Genomic DNA, 16099 nt, shown 5'->3' with positions numbered 1-16099 from the left:
TTTGACAGAGAAAAGTATCTCTGGCTTCTTTTTTTGTGTTCACGGATTTCCAAATCAAATTCTAATAATCACCAGTAATGTTAAAATAGTTTAATATTTGTATTCACGAGCATGTGTCGACAGAGAGTAAAAAAAAAATCTCTGGCATCGATTGTTCGTCCTGCGGTCGCTGTGACGTTGCCGTCGCTCCTCTCAAATCGCGCGGACGGTCCACTGTGTTTGCATCTATCACGCGGCTCGATAAATGCCGCACGTCTCGATATTTTGACCCGAGAAAAGGAATTTTGGAAGAGAATAGCCTATTCCAGAACAAGACTTAGACCAGCACGCTTGAAAATGAGCGACGACACCGACTCGCCTCCCGAGAGGGAGATGAAGGTAGGCTCTGGGTTATCTTTCAGTGTTGCCTGAACTCGTTAGCATGAGCTAGCTTGTTGGTAGTAGCATTCAAACACTCGCTTAAATTGACTCACACTTGACTGTGTTTTATTGAGCCATTACTCGACCGCTTTTACGGAGTTGTGCTCTTACTATAAACTAAGCCAGCTTGTAGTGTTAATGTAACTTTAAACTCGTCACTCGCTTGCTAGTAATGGAGCGCACTTGGGACAACCAACAACCCGTGCATACTATTTTGGGGGGTCCAAATTGATCTTTTGGAATTTCTGACGAAGAAGATGCAATGAATGTAATTCTCTACCCTTGAAGTTTGACTTTTACGAAAGAGAAACAAACGGAAATTTATTTTATATCATTTTGTACAGGTCCTGCAAATTGTGTGTGCACTACTGAGGCTGTTATGCCTTAAATATATGTAACATGTTTTGTGGCAGTCGTTCTCAAACTACTTGGACCAAGTCCCACCCAAAAATAACAGGAGTAGTACCAATAACATACTTGGAGAATCCCTTCTGGAAACTATCCATTGGTGGAAGTGGTTGTTCATCTATCTCCACACTGTAATTGCCTTGCAACCAGTCAGTCCTCTGTAACCCACATCTTGCACTCCAGTTAGCCTGCACCCCTAATGAGGACAAGTGCCTTAGAAATTGGATCCATGTCTTCTGAGAATGTCTGCTTATTGCTTCCAGGACTTCCAGTTTCGTCAGATGAAGAAAGCCAAAGTCTTTCAGCCTTCAGGCGAAATGCCAAGAGAGCGCTCGAGTTTGCTCGCAGTCTCCAACAAGTTTGGACTTGCGTTCGCCGGCTCGGGCGGCATGTTCAAGGTCTACCGTACGCAAGACATCCTGGCCGCTGATAAACAGGACGGCAATTCCAACACGATAGGTACAAATGGTCTTAAATTCAGTAACACTGGTACCTTCATAGAGTATAATTTACCCCATGACTAACGATTATTAATTGATTTCAAAATGTAATATTTAACTACTAAAACTCAATTTACATTTTATCTTGCCTTATTTTCACCAGGTCCCACTGCATGTGTCACTGCATGTGTCATTTAAATCTTTTTTTTTTTTTGTAGTTGAAGGAATATCGGCACTCGTGGAGGTGAGGGTGGATTCAACCCTCCATAACTTGGCTCTCAACAGTGACGAGCTTACTTTATCTGTATGCGCCGTCTCCGGGGAGGCCACGCTATTCGTCAGCTTCTACGACGTCCGCACCTTCGTTAACCAGGTAAACTCGTGCATTAGGAGGATGAATAAAAACACACGATTTCGAGACTCATGCTTTTCTTTGGACAGACACACCTGTGTCTGAAACGCTTGAAAAATGAAATCAGTGTCTTCTGTGAAGTCTGACATATACGTTTTGCTTGCTGCAAAACAGTGAAATCCATTCTCCCGAGAGATACGTGCTAGAACCCTCTTGTCTGGGATATTCTCTGATATGGAGCAAGTTTTTTTATGAAGTTATTTTTTTACCACTTCTATATGCGTTGAACAAACAAACTTATAAAAACACTTTTTAAAGTATTCCTCAGTGCCTGTACTTACCCTCTTGTCCAGTATTCATGGCAGGGCTTTGATCCTATCCGTTGTAAGTGGCAGGTATTGACTCTATGCAACGTAGTGGTGTGAACGCCATTTTGTGTTCTTTTTCCAGGCACGAGCGCAGAAGTTTCCTTTTGCCTCGTGGCAGCCAACAGTGCCCCCGGAGACTCTGGTGCTGGACCTCAAGTGGAATCCCGTTCAGGCATCCATGTTGGCAGTGTGTCTATCCGACGGCAGTATGTCCGTCCTGGACGTCGCAGACGACGTCCGAGTTCAAGCCGCTCTCCCCGCCTCTAGCGGCGTTACGTGCCGTAAGCAAGGCACCTCACACCACATTTAACTACGACATGACTGCTGCTTAATGTGGGCTTCTTTGTGATGTCATTCCCCAGTTTGTTGGAGCCCCAAAGGGAAACAGGTCGCCGTGGGGAAAATGAACGGCACCGTCAGCCAGTATACCCCAGTAAGTCCACATGATCACAATAAAATGAGAACTTCAATGCTAACTGACATTCTGTTTGGTTGAATAAAAGGCCCTTGAGGAAAAGAAAGTGATTCCGTGTCCCCACTTTTACACCTCTGATGACCCAGTCAAAGGTAACTTCATGTACGTATGTTCAATGGATGTCATTTCAAAAAGTCATCACCGCCTCTTTGTCTTTGTCACAGTTCTCGACGTGTTGTGGTTGAGGACATTTTCCTTCGCTGTAGTCTACGCTGCTGCCGATGGCTCCCCAGAGACCCCACCCGAGCTTGTGTTGATCACAATACCTGTGAGTGAATTATTAAACAGTATTCCTTTTTTATTCGTGGGTTATACGTTTCAAGCAATTTCCCCCAAGTAGAGGTTTAGGTCATAATATCATTATATCTCGGCTTCAGAAGTCAGGTGAGCCGTGATTAGTCACTCACAGGCTTTGCTATAATTTCACGACATCACCACATTGTACCACAGCGATTCAAATTTTGAATCACCCTAAACAAAACCAGCGACCAAGACTCGTCCTCTCATGAAATGTAGTTTCCCAACCCTGCACGCTCCGTGAGAGTTCAGTCGGATTCGGCCGCATTGGCTAGTGTCCGGCGGCTCTAAGAACTTTTGGTGCCATCATCAATAAATTACGGCTGACCCTAAAAGGAACGAAACTGTATTATACGAAAATTGTATTATTACAACAGAAGAAGGACGAAAAGGTGGAAACAAAGTACCTGAACTTCAGTGACACTGTGTACGGCTGCTGTACGGAGCGACAGCACCACTACTTCCTCAGTCACATAGAAGACTGGTGAGAGCGACTGGAAGTTTCATGATGGAGAACATGTACCTTGGCCATTTTGAAACATGGTTTACTTTACACAGGAACCTTCTTTTGGCCGCGTCTGCAGCCTCCATCGAAGTCAGCGTCATCGCCAGACAAGATGACAAGGTGCTTCAAAGTTTCCATTTGTCAAAAGGTTGGGAGATGCATGATACTCTGGTTGTGAACATTTGGGATTTTTTTTATTTTATTTTTTTTTAAGATCTGGGAGCTGTGGATGCTGGAGGACGCTAGCAGGGCTGAGCTGCCCGTTTCTGAGACCAGTGAAGACACGCTGCCCCTCGGCCTGGCCATCGACTACACCAGCCAGCAGGAGATCCGTATCAGTGAGTGCCAATGACATTTGATGCGCTTTTTTTTTCATTAGGAAGGCTTGATTTACGGGTTTGATCTGATCATTCTTGAAATTACGAGCTCCTGAAAAGTGGCAATGACCCAATCTGCCAGTGAAGGGTAGCATGCACCATTTTAAGATAAGATAAGATATCCTTTATTCGTCCCACACTGGGGAAATTTACAACCTCCAGCAGCAAGAATGTATGTAGAAAGAAGAAGAAAGAGAAAAAAAACAACAAACATCTTTCAATTAAATGCAATATGAACACAAAATGGATAAATCGCAGTACTATTTACAATGTTCCTTCACATTTTAGATAATAAGATACACCACACTTTCTAATATTATTTCACTTATAATATTATTCGGAAAATAGTGTTCTATGAAGTGAATGTGTACAATATATACTACTAGACAACTGTGAAAGATGAAAACAGGCGAAGGAACATTTGGTACATGAATAGTGATCTAAAAAAAACCATACCTGACTTTCATTAGTTAATTTTCAGTAAGATTTTATTCACCTCGTGAAGCTTGTTTGGTTTCTTAGTTTTGAATTCTCCCCTTCTCTCAAGGCGATGAAAAGACGCTGCCCCCGGCTCCCACTTTGCTCATGCTGTCCACTGAGGGATTGCTTTGCCCTTTTGCACTGCTCAACCTCAACGCCGGTGTCAAGCAGCTGATTGCGACCTGTGCTGCCCTCACAACAGAGGGCGAGAGACCCCCCAAGCCAGGTGGGAAAACTACAGATACACACAACAGATGTTCAAGGAAAAAAATGTTTATAAAAGGGGGATTATTTGTCTTCTTCAGTTTCTCTGGCAATGCAGTCTTCCAAATCTGCCGCTCCCCTCCCGTCTGCCATCCCAAACCTCGCCGTGACTTCAGTGGCCGCCTCCTCATCTGCTGCGCCGCCCTTTAGCCTTGTTGCTCCTGCCCCCTCATCATCATCGTCATCGTCAGCCTTCACTTTCTCCTTACCGTCTGTCAGTGGCAACTCTGCCCCTCCCGCCTTCTCCTTGGGCTCGTCCGCCGCGCCTTTTGGCTCTGGGGCCTCGGGCTTCGCGTTCGGCAGTGCCAAATCTCCGTCTGAAGCCCCCTCGGCTCCCTCTGCATTCTCTTTCAGCACCCCCTCAAATAAAGTCACAGCTTCGATGCCCCAGAACCTCACCACTCCCTCCGTACCTGCAGCCAAACTCAATTTGAGTGACAGGTAGGACCTTATTTCCTGTCTGGCAGTTGCATTTTGCATGAGGTAACATTGTTATAGTTACTGAAAACAAAATAACTCAAGCTAAAATTCAACTACGAGTGGAAGCGGTTATCTGTCAACAGCAGTCAGTTGCATTCTTACTCTCAATGGTGTCCATCGTTCTCAAGGTTTTCAGCAGTAGAAGCCCCGGCAGCCCCGCCGCCGTCTTTCTCCTTTGCGACACCTATGACCAAAGGTGTCGTCTCCAACGGCAGTGTGCCTGCCCTCGCTGCTGCCGCTGCCACCACCAAGCCAGCCACAGTGTCAAGTAAGCACCAATCTTCATTTTCAATGTTTTCTGTACCTACTTCTTGTTCTTCTTCTTCTCGTAACTTGGGTTGTTTGCTTTCGTTTCAGCTCCAGTACGTCCAGTTCAAACCAGCATTCCACCTGCGGCACTCCAAAAACCATCGCCAGCGCTCCAGGGCCGCATCCAAACCCCACAGGTTGATTTTTTTTTTTTTTTTTTTTTTAAAGTAAATCGTAGTTTATTTTGTATGCATGTAATGAGGACAAACGCGTTCATTATTTGAGTACACAAGCATGCTGCCACTCTAGCATGATCATGTGCAATTCGCCCATCTTTGACACTTCTGTCTTTCATTTGATGCATCGCCTTTGACTATGTTCTTCGCTTCGTATGGTCCACATGAGAATCCGTGTCCATCCAAACGAGCATTTCAGTTCTCGTCTCATTTCGTTGTTGTAGATTCATTGCTGTTCTCTTGAGGGTTGTCCTCTTTAGGTTCCGATTTTGGGCATTCCATCACAGCTGTATGTTTTTGTTCCATTTTGATGATCCTCCGTTGTAGCTGTATCCTTCTTCAGTCTTTATGATGCGAGATAAAAGCCTTGGCTTATTCAGCAAATAATACTGTGTCTCTGCAAGGTTCAAAATACCTTTGTTCTCTACGTGTTTTCATTCCAATGAGTTGATCCAAGTTAAAGTCCAATGAGTTAAGCAGGCGAAGGTTCTCTTGCTATTGTTAGTACAGTTCGTCCAGACTTGGGCGCATCGAGTGTATTTTATCCTAGGTCGTTAGTCCGTTGATGTTTTTGAAGACTGCTTCAATCACTAACAAACGGCAAGACACGGTACCTTGTGTCACTGCAGCTCCACACTGCCTGACAGAGCCTCTTCTCCCACAATGTCCAAGACGAAAGCTCCTTAGTGCACACTAGATGTGATTACGTAAAGACAGTACAACAATGACATCGGTTTGCGCTCATTGTCGATGATACGGGATCTTCTGGCCTCCTGTTGCAGGCAGCCGCAGTCGGAGTAAAGCCGGTGGAGAAGCAGCAGCAGCAGCAGCAGCAGCAGCCTCAGCCAAAGAAAGAAACTGATCCCATCATGACTGGAATACTGGAGGAGGTGAGTTTGACTCTTCCTCGGGAACCTCCGTATGATTTTTAATTGTATTGCCTTTGGCCCTCTCCTCAGATTTCACACTTCCAAAAGGAACTGGAGGATTTTAAGGCAAGGAGTTCGGTGGCAGACTTTAAGGTTGGAACCAACGAGGAGATGAAAGAACTTAGGAAAGAGTCCGAGGATCTGAACATTTTCACCTTGGAGATTAAGGAAACCACAGAAGTAAGGTTTTCAGAAAGGCGATAAACACGTTTTAGTCAATGGTTGGATCCCTAAAAATGTACCGTATCTTCTCCAGTCTCTGCACAGTGACATCGGCACGCTGAAGACCACGTTACTGGAGGGTTTCGCCGGGGCGGAGGAAGCCAAGTCCCAGAGTGATCTCAGCAGGGACCGAAATTACAGACAACTGCTGTACAAACGACCCCTGGACCCACGCAGTGAGGAACAGCTCAAGGTGAAAACACCGGAGTGGATTAGAAGTCGTTCCTTTCGGAGTCCACAAGTGTCAAGCATAGGGCAGCTGACTTGTTGACAGTTAGCATGAGACGCTAACATGGCAGTCACATATTTTTGGGGCTTCTTGTCAAATATCACAAGGAGATGGGCGCAAAAAGGCTCACATCGGTCACAGAATCTCATGCTAACATCACAGTAAGTTAACAGTCTATATCTGTACTCAGTGTTCGAACACAAACTGCCGGTTGAAATGTTGCTCACGGGAGACCCCTATTGAATTCCTCTGTCCATTGGCTTTCCATGTAGGAGATTCGCCGGCTCTACCAGTACGTCATGTTCGCTGTGGAAGATGTCAACGATGTTCTGGATGTGGAATGGGAGAAACACTTGGAGAAGAAGAAGAAGAAGAAGTATGGACAAAACTCCCCATGTCGTTTATCGACTCAAAGTTGTCCTGTCGTTGATCACGTGGCATTTTGGCAGGCACATGCTGGTGCCTGGGCGCGAGGGTCTTTTCACCACGCTGGCAAACAACTTGTACATCATCAACCAGCAGAAGAACAGGCTGGACCAGCTGGTCAACAAGCTCACCTCGCTGCACCTCTACAGCAAGACGGACACTCCCACGGCCACCCGCAACGCAGCCAACTCCGGAAGGTGGGTCAATTACAGCAAAAATAATCTCCATGGCCAAGGACACTGTCGTGAGATTATAATTAACATTTCAGAAGAAAGTTCCAGGTTGTCATAAACCATTGCTGATCCTTTGGGCCATTCGCTATTTGTAATATCTGAGGCATACACAACCTCACCAAACAAACACATTGTTGTGCATGAGCTCGTCTCCTTCAGACTGATGCGTTCAAGACCCTTTTTCAAAGTGGAGGCTATATTGTTTTGTTGTCTTTTGACAACAGTATGGAAAGCGAGCTCGACAGTTTAAGGGATGCTCTGATGAAAGCCCGGCTGGACACCACCTCCCCGAAAGCCAAACGCCCATCGCCAGGTAAAAATGATTGCATATGTGTGTATTACTAATGGTAGAGCTCAAAACTAACGTGTCTGTTTCCCTTCCAGTCAAGATATCGCCAGTTAAACAGTCCCAGCTGCGTAACTTCCTCTCTAAGGGGCACATGCCTCCTGTTCGCTCAACTGCACCAGGTACTCATTCAGGAATAAAAAAAGGACAAAGAAACTGTATTGATAAATCACACATTGTCACCTTAATATTCTCTCCTTTTTTCCAAGCCAACCTGTCCCGTTCAGCCTTCCTGTCGCCAAAATATTTCGAAGACCTGGACAACGTGAGCTCCTCTTCGTCCCTTTCACAGTCTATGGAGCCTCATCTGCCTCACTTGGAGGTGGAGGAAGAGGAGGAGGAGGAAGAGGAGCTGCAGCAAGAGCACCTTCCCATAGCCACTGCCACCCCTTCATACCCCCGACACCCCACAGTGGTGAGGACACCCTCCATCCAGCCTGGTTTCGGAGCAATCCAGTCGACACCGTTGGGCAAAATGCAGTCAGTGCCTGGCATGGGCTTCAGACTGAGCCCTATCGCCAGCCCAAGTAAGTCAAAAATATTGTAATTTTACCATTTCATTCTTGTAAAAATCACTCTTTTTTTTCTTTTGTGTGTGTGAGATATTTGTAACTTTCCTGCTGTATAGATTTTTTTTCCCCAGGTAATTTATCCTCTTTACCAGGGTGTATAGAGAGAGGTAAAAATAGAGATTTACCTTCAATTCCGACTTTTAGAAATGCTTGTTTTATTACTGTCATTTCAGTTCCCACCAATAAGATCAACCTGAGCGGCGCCGACAGCACCGCACTCGCCACCAAAACGGTCAAGCACGGGGCGCCGCCCGCTGAGAGGACCGTGCCTGTCACCATCCCAGCTCAACAGGCCGCAGCCAGCGCTGCCCTTCGAAGGCTGATGGCCAATCAGAAGACGGGTAAAGCTAATATGCAAAACACTCTTTGCCTCTTGTCTCGATTCCAACATCTTCCCACGTGTCCTCTAACATGTCTTTGGCGTGCTTTTGTCAATATACCACAGAGCTCAATTCATATCACGGTATCAATTGTATCCTTTCACGCTTACGATATATGTTGCGATATAAAGTTAAAGGGGAAATCAAGTCCAAAATGTTTTTTGTGGCCCCCCACAAGGGTCTGCTTGCAAATGACACCTGACCTTCTGCAGTCACTGGGTGGCGACAGCAAGCTTTTGAGTTCTTTCAATATAACTAAATCAATCTAAAACATTTGTTTGTGTTGCAGCTGTAGTCAACACCTCCTTGACAGAATCCACCTTAAAAACCGTGCCCCAGGTTGTCAACGTCCAGGAACTGAAGGACAAAGGGGCTCTTGTGTCAACACCCACAATTAACAGGTACCCTCCTTGCACGTAACGCAATCTGCATCCAAACAATTTACACGAAAAGCAAACGCTAGCAACCTAGCCTAAGTAGCGTAATCATTCGCATAGAAAACAACGCAAGGCTCTGAAACGTTTCTCTTCTTTTCCTTTGCAGCTCATCGACAGCCGACTCGGCCGCTGTGCCACTGCACGTTGCTGCTTCGAGTGCATCCATCCTGCCCAAGCGAGTAAGGGGAAAAAAAAGATAAGAATAGTTTCCCAAGACGTTCATTTACTCAACTGCAGACGTGAAAGACCTTCATTTCGTGAATAGTATTTCAACTTTTAAGTCGAGTGGGACTAATATTTTGACGGCTGATGGCTTTCCCTTACGTGTGAATGTTACAAAAAGCAGCTGGGTGACAAATCCTCACTTGTGGAGGGGAAAACGTCTATGGAAGGTCACATGTTTTGATCGATGTAACCAAAGGAATCCACCAAATTCTTCTTTAATGTCATTGTTAAAACTTTGCTCAGCAGAACCCCGGGCAAGGAGTTCAAAAGCCATCGAATGGAAGCACAAGCGTGCCACAAGCGAGCTTCATGTTTGGTAAGCTCATGCTGTGCATTTGTGCAATCGGATTATCTTTTTTTTTTTTTTTGCTTGTTTTTGTAAGGGTGGAGAATTTAAAGTACACACACACACACATGTATACGTGGGTATGTGGTATGTACATACAAATGTGTCCATGTTTGTTTTGGGTGGGGGGCTTGTCATTCAGGTCAGTCGGACTCAGCTGTCGCACCTTCAAACTCAGCCGAATCAAGTGTCAGCAAAGGTTTCTCCTTCACTTCTACGTAAGTCCAATTGCCCAAGAAAATATTGTAATATTAATACATATATTTTTTTAAAAAGACAGTGAAATGATGTCAAAGGGATTCCTTTACAAAGTTTTCTTCTTTTGCAGCCCATCAAGCTTCAGTTTTTCATCAGTCACACCAGCAGCTGGAATACCTCCAGGTATTCATGTGTTAAAAACATTTCAACAAATTTCATGACTCGGAGTTGTTCAGAACCGTTCACTCTTTTCGGAAATAGGCACCTCACATCCCTTTTAATATTCTTTGTGTCTCTTCAGCGAAGGATGTGAGTGAGTTCTCCTTTGGTGGAAATGGCAAGATGATATTTGGTCAGACTGTCGAGGAGCCGTCAAAGCCCCCCTCTCCTTCGCTAACTTTTACCGTGTCAGCCACACAAGCAGCATCTTCGGAAGCGCCCGTGCCCGTTTCTTCCTCAATTTCAACGCAACCTCAACTTCCTAAAATGACTGGTGGAGAAACTTTGGGCAGTTTCTCCGGGCTACGTGTCGGTCAAGGAGAAGAAGCTAAAGATTCCTCTAACAAATCTACCCCTGCTAACACCGCGTTCACCTTTGGAGGGACTGCAATTGGCAAAGGAACGGCACAGTTCAGCTTCGGTAGTGATCAGAAGTCTGCGGGAGACTCCCTGGGAGCCGACTTGTCCAAGTCCGGTAGTTTATTCAAACCTCCTGAGGCCAACCCCAAGCTGACCTTTTGCGTGACCACATCCAACACGCCTGCCTCGGCGCTGCACACGTCTTTTAGCAGCCTGCTCGCAGCCCCTGCCGAAGTAACAGAAGACCCAAAACCAACCCCGCAACCTTCAGAGCCCCCACCATCGCATGTGAAAGACCCTTCTCCAGAGCCTTCCGTTGAGAGCATCACACCCGTAGAAACCCCCAAGCCTTTGCCAGATGCGGCTATCGTCAAAGACCCCGATCCTGTTCCACAGGCTTCCGTTTCAGTCCCAGCAACGGAAGCAACCACCCTGGCTCCAATCACCGCGGCAGATACTGCCCAGGACGTCACGTCGGGCGCCCCTGTGATTCCCGTACCCCAAGCAGCCTCACCGGCATTCCAGGCGCCCACTTCTGAGAAGCCCGGCTCCATTTTCACTCAGCCCACGACGACGGAAAGCGGCTCTACCGCCGTGACGCCTGCCCCCGCCGTCAATGCGACGGCTGGACCCGAGGCCGTTGCGGCAAGCACCCATGAGGCTGCCATCCCTACTTTTGCAGTCACTACCACCACCAGTGTCGGCACAGTGTTTGGGCAACCTGCCGCAGCCCCTCCAGTCTCCGCAGCCCCCTCGGTGTTTGGCTCATCCGCCTTCGGCACATCAACCGGAGGTGGTTTCGGCAAGTCGGTTTTCGGCCAACCGAGCGGCTTTGGCCAACCCGCGAGCAACAACACGACGCCCAGCGGCTTCTCTTTCGGACAGTCGGCATTTGGAGCGAGTGCCAGCGCTGTCACCACTGGAGGAGGAGGAGGCGGTCTTTTCGGAGTACCTACTCCGGGCAACGCCAGTTCCTTTTCTTTTGGCGCGAGCACAAATGCCAGCACGTCCAGCGGCACCAGCACTGGACTGTTTGGACAGAGCACCACCTCGGCGTTTGGACAGATCTCCACTTTCGGACAAGCGTCTCTATTTGGGAGTAATACCACGACGTCCTCATCTACAGGATTCAGCTTCGGTCAGCCGTCAGGTGGGTTTCGTCACTATGCTTTTATTAGTGGATATTTCAAACAAATAGCTGGCCAATTCCATTTAATGTTGGCACGGCATAAAAATTCAACCATTACAAGGATTTTTGAAAGGGTTGAGAAGAAAACTTTCACCGATAGACACAGAAGTCAACAAAGCAAGACCAGAAGGACCGTGAAATTTTAAACGGGAAGCCATTTTGTTTCTGAAGATCTATTTAGACAGATTTCTGGGCTCAAATTTAACCAAAATGTGCCTGATCATTTGGGAGTGTTCACCATGATGGCATACATGCCCATTTCATCCCTGCTCACTGCTGTCATGTTCTTTTTTTATTTTGCTTGTTGTAAATAGTTATTTTTGATTAACTTAAGTTTCCATACTATAGGTTTTGGATCCTCTGCTCCGTCTGGGTTCGGCCAGCAAGCCAACACGGGGAGTGTATTTGGACAGGTTTCATAATTTTCTTTCTTTAAAAAAAAAAAAAAAAGAAATCACATCTTTTTCAACTGCACAGTGAGTATGACTTTTCTCTCAGCCGCAGCAGCCTTCTGGCGGAGGCCTGTTCGGTTCCAGCGCTGCCAATCCAGCGGGCCCATCAGGCGGCAGCCTCTTTAGTGGCCTTGGAGGCAAGCCGAGCGAAGATGCCGTCAACAAGAATCCTTTTGGTCCGACTGCTTCCGCCGGAGGCTTTGGGCAACCTGCTCAAACTGGTATGAGGCATTTCATGCATCAACAACGTCTTATGCCACGTTGAACGTTTTTATTATTCTACCTGTTGTTTCCACAGGCGCCCCCGGTCTATTTGGTAGTACTGTAGCCAAACCCATTGGATTTGGACAGGCCTCCTTTGGGGAGCAGAAATCAAGCGGAACCTTCAGTTCCGGTGCGGGGAGTGTCGCATCCCAGGGCTTTGGATCCTTTGCCAGCCCAACAAAACCCGGTACTGTACTATAAGAATTCATAGCTTTATTGTATATACTTTACTATTTACTGTATTTATCATTTTATTTTTTCTTGTCCAGTGGACCTTGTGTAATTGTTGAAAGTTACTACTCGTTACTGTGATAAACATGTTCACTGGCCATCTCATGTAGCACCACGTCTTGACATTTCCTCCCCTTTTATCATCTGAGCTTCAGCAAGTGTCCTTATCTGCTTATCCCGGCCATGCATAAGCAGGGTGAGTCTTAATGCTCTGCCAGGGGGTGCCCTTAGATATGACAGTGAGTGCAGGGTGGTGCACCATTTTACATGTGAGTTACGTACTTGCATATTACGTTACATTATGTACATATTGCAATAAATTCAACCTAACGCCACCAATACCAAATAGGCAGGTCTTTTGGAATTGTACAACACATTTTAAAATGCCAAACTGCGAATATATGGATGATTAATGTACAGTCGTCGCATCGTTGCTGCATCATTGCGTCTCTTTCCGCAGTGCTGCTTCCAGTATTTTCGAACCGATAAAAGTGCTCACCCGGCGCACGTTATGCACAAATGTTGTTGCCGAGTTGAATTCAATCGAGCATGGCCTCTGCCAATTAGGATGACTTCAAAACAACACATTCAATGGCACTCGCGCTGTTCTCTGCTAACATTCACACAAATGTCGGACTGGGAGTCTGAGTTTGGTTTGATTTAATGTTAGCCTCGTAGCTTCAAGCAAACAAACATCCTGAGACAGGGAAGCCGCCGAATGACCTCATTTAAAATAAAATGCAACATGAGCTACGATCGTTTAGTTTTATCTTTGAAAGCGGCATTGTTGGTCTGATTGCTCCAGGCTCCCGCGCCTTCCCTCCTCCATTTTCAGTGGGATATTGACAACCCCGCTGCCACCACAATGCCTGATCGCTCCGCTACGTGCAGCCAATGTAATCTTGTTACATTAGCGCAATCAATTATTTACTGGGGCGTGCTGGTCGGTGCGCTGTAATTTCAGCACGCCCGCCGTTCAGCCCGCCGCAACTAACACCATGAGATGCTCGACATACCGGTTGCCTACCACAAAACAAATAGTATTGGTGTGATACCTCTTTTAATTTTTTTTCTTCTCACTATGTTGCCGCCAAATATCCTCAAGAGAATTCATGATGTCTTTTTTTACAAGAATACATTTTTAAAGTTAAGATTAAAGGCATATTAAGAGGGGAAAAAAGTATAATTTTATGTGAACAAAGTTGTGATATTGCCGATAGTTGTTTATGTGTCTGTACCAGGTGAGTGGCTGATGACCAGTCCAGGGTATGCACCTCCTCTCGCCCAAAGTCCGTTTCAGCTCATCCATGACTCTCGGGACAAGCGGGATTGAAAAATGGACTGTTTTACTGTAAATGAAGTGTAACAGACCATCATTTGTGCTTCCCGATTCAGGCGCATTTGGCAGCGCACCGGTGTTCGGGAGCCCACCCGCCTTTGGCACTTCGCCGTCATTCGGGGCCAGTGCGGCATTCGGTACCAGTCCCTCGTTCAGCAACGCTATGGGCTCGTCCGCTGGGAAGGTGTTTGGAGAGGGAACGGCCGCGTCCAGCATGGGCGGATTTGGGTAAGAAATGAGGCTTTTTTTTTTTTGTTGCTTTGTTTATGACAGAAATGTGTCATTTAACGTAACATTCATGTTTAGTTTATTTCTACGAAGAACTGCCACTTTTGAGTTGCGCCATCCATGTTATCCAACATTTACCCAACCGTCCCCTCTTCATAACCAATGTGCTGCGATATCCGTTTCCATGACCACCAGCCCAAATTTGTGCCGGACTAGATTATTCCTTTCCCATAATCTCACTCGGGGATCATGCTGCCTACGGATTAAGTCGTCTCACTTCCCGTCCCACTCTCTGGTTTATGCATACTGGCGGATCCGCTTGCTGATGAGCCGCTGGGCGCGAGTTCTGCGGAAGGGATTATCTTTTTAAACCTTGATTCCCCTCCTCCACCCATCCCCTCCCCTATCATCATACCCTCACACGCACCATCTGACACCCTCTGCCTTTGCTTTGTTTGCCAAAGGCATCGAAATATATTTTGTATATCGGTCAATAAATGTTGGATTTAATCCAGATTTGGAAGATTTGTCTCATCAGCCCTTTTTAAACCCACCAAATTGTACTCTTTGTTGGCTGCAGACGGACGATAAGGTCGATAAGGTCCATCTACAGCAAATGGTTATATGAAAAACTGTTGGCATGGCTCCAAATTTTTACAAGCCTTAACTGGTTCTTACTTTCCCCGCAATGCCACAGTTTTGCTTCCCCGTCCAGCGCGTCGTCCTTCGGGGCGCTAGCCAATCAGAGCGCACCGCCGTCCTTCGGGGGTCTGGCCCAGCAGGGACCGGGCTTTGGGGCTCAGCCAGGCGGCTTTGCAGGCTTTGGACAGCAGCCGCAACCTGGAGGTGACCATTTTTTCTCTTCTCTTTGCAAACAGCATTCAATCATGCATCATCAATTATATCGGAAATTTGTGTGCGTGCGTGTGTATGGAATGTCTAAAAATGTCTTTGTGTTTGTAGGCTTCTCTGGAAATGCCTTTGGCTCCACAAACCAGTAAGTCTTCATGAACACTCTCTAGACAGATTATTATTTTATTTAGCATCTTTCTTCTGACATGGCCTGCAATGGTTTAACGTTTTCATTTTAATAAAAGAAAATGTGTAACTTTTGCAGTTTATCCTAACATTCAAATAAATGTCAGTGCTCAATATATGAAGTATACCCATACATTGAAATTTCAAAAATGTTTGTCTCTGTCCTCTTTGCCTCTTTCAGATCAAATTCCCAAACCTTTGCTGGTTGGCGAAGCTAGTTTTACTGATGCTACGGAATTTACAAGCAAGTTTAAATTTTCTTGATTAAAAAGCATCAATATGAGCCAAAATTGGGGGGGCTGGGCTTCATAATTTCACATGTATGTGAAAGCTGTGTCGCTGTGCTTCTCTGTGAGTATTCATCGAAGGTAAACACCCTCCTAATAATTTCATATGTGGACAAATAATTCCTTAAAGTGGCAGATTCGATGGCCATCATTTTATATTGTAATGCTGGGGGGGCTTAGTCCAGATTATTTGAGTTCAATATTTTGAACAGACCTGTCAAAAATGTATACAGTACATAGAAATTTTGAGGGACCCAAATGGAACTTTTATTTTCGTCATAATGACTGTGTTGTATATTTTTACAAAGAAATAAATATGATCTGAGGTCAATATTCTTTCATGTCGTTACAATAGTGAGTTTTATAGTCATGTTTTTGTCTTACTTTTATAGCCATCTCTCAGAAGGTGAAAATTATCTACTCGACTTTGTTCCCGCCGTTTCGTGTTCCGACAGTGACACAATAAAATCTGGAGAAAATGGCCGACACTCGCTGGTGCCATCCCGCCTATTTTACCGATAATACCTCAATCGGCAGAAAATTGCCAGGTCGGTGATGTATCCCCATTCTATGTCTCCTAAATAGAACAGCAATTGGA

The 16099-nt window shown here is 45.9% G+C and overlaps 1 protein-coding gene and 1 long non-coding RNA gene across 4 annotated transcripts in view; one reads left to right on the top strand and one right to left on the bottom strand.

Moving 5' to 3' along the window:
- Positions 1–16099, bottom strand: part of LOC127590905 (uncharacterized) — a 271544-nt gene that overhangs the window by 175471 nt on the left and 79974 nt on the right. The window lies entirely within an intron of this gene.
- Positions 169–15832, top strand: nup214 (nucleoporin 214). Of its 2 annotated transcripts, none has more exons than XM_052050367.1 (36): positions 169–378; positions 1092–1287; positions 1487–1641; positions 2071–2269; positions 2351–2421; positions 2492–2555; positions 2628–2731; positions 3138–3244; positions 3319–3385; positions 3480–3603; positions 4190–4348; positions 4428–4827; positions 4995–5134; positions 5224–5312; positions 6134–6241; positions 6311–6460; positions 6537–6695; positions 7004–7107; positions 7181–7354; positions 7615–7703; positions 7775–7858; positions 7946–8263; positions 8482–8649; positions 8978–9089; positions 9232–9304; positions 9597–9666; positions 9839–9914; positions 10025–10077; positions 10196–11623; positions 12011–12075; positions 12161–12335; positions 12413–12565; positions 14005–14176; positions 14874–15022; positions 15140–15173; positions 15396–15832. In XM_052050367.1, the coding sequence occupies exons 1-36, from the start codon at positions 337–339 to the stop codon at positions 15430–15432; spliced, it is 5868 nt and encodes a 1955-aa protein (XP_051906327.1). In that variant the 5' UTR covers positions 169–336; the 3' UTR covers positions 15433–15832. The 2 variants fall into 2 exon arrangements, with proteins under 2 accessions (XP_051906327.1, XP_051906326.1); XM_052050366.1 differs by having other exon boundaries at positions 9594–9666.

This window comes from Hippocampus zosterae, chromosome 18 (assembly GCF_025434085.1).
Source record: "Hippocampus zosterae strain Florida chromosome 18, ASM2543408v3, whole genome shotgun sequence".
Lineage (NCBI taxonomy): Eukaryota > Metazoa > Chordata > Actinopteri > Syngnathiformes > Syngnathidae > Hippocampus > Hippocampus zosterae.
The sequence above is the reverse complement of the archived record's forward strand: the minus strand, read 5'-3'. Positions and strand labels throughout refer to the sequence as shown.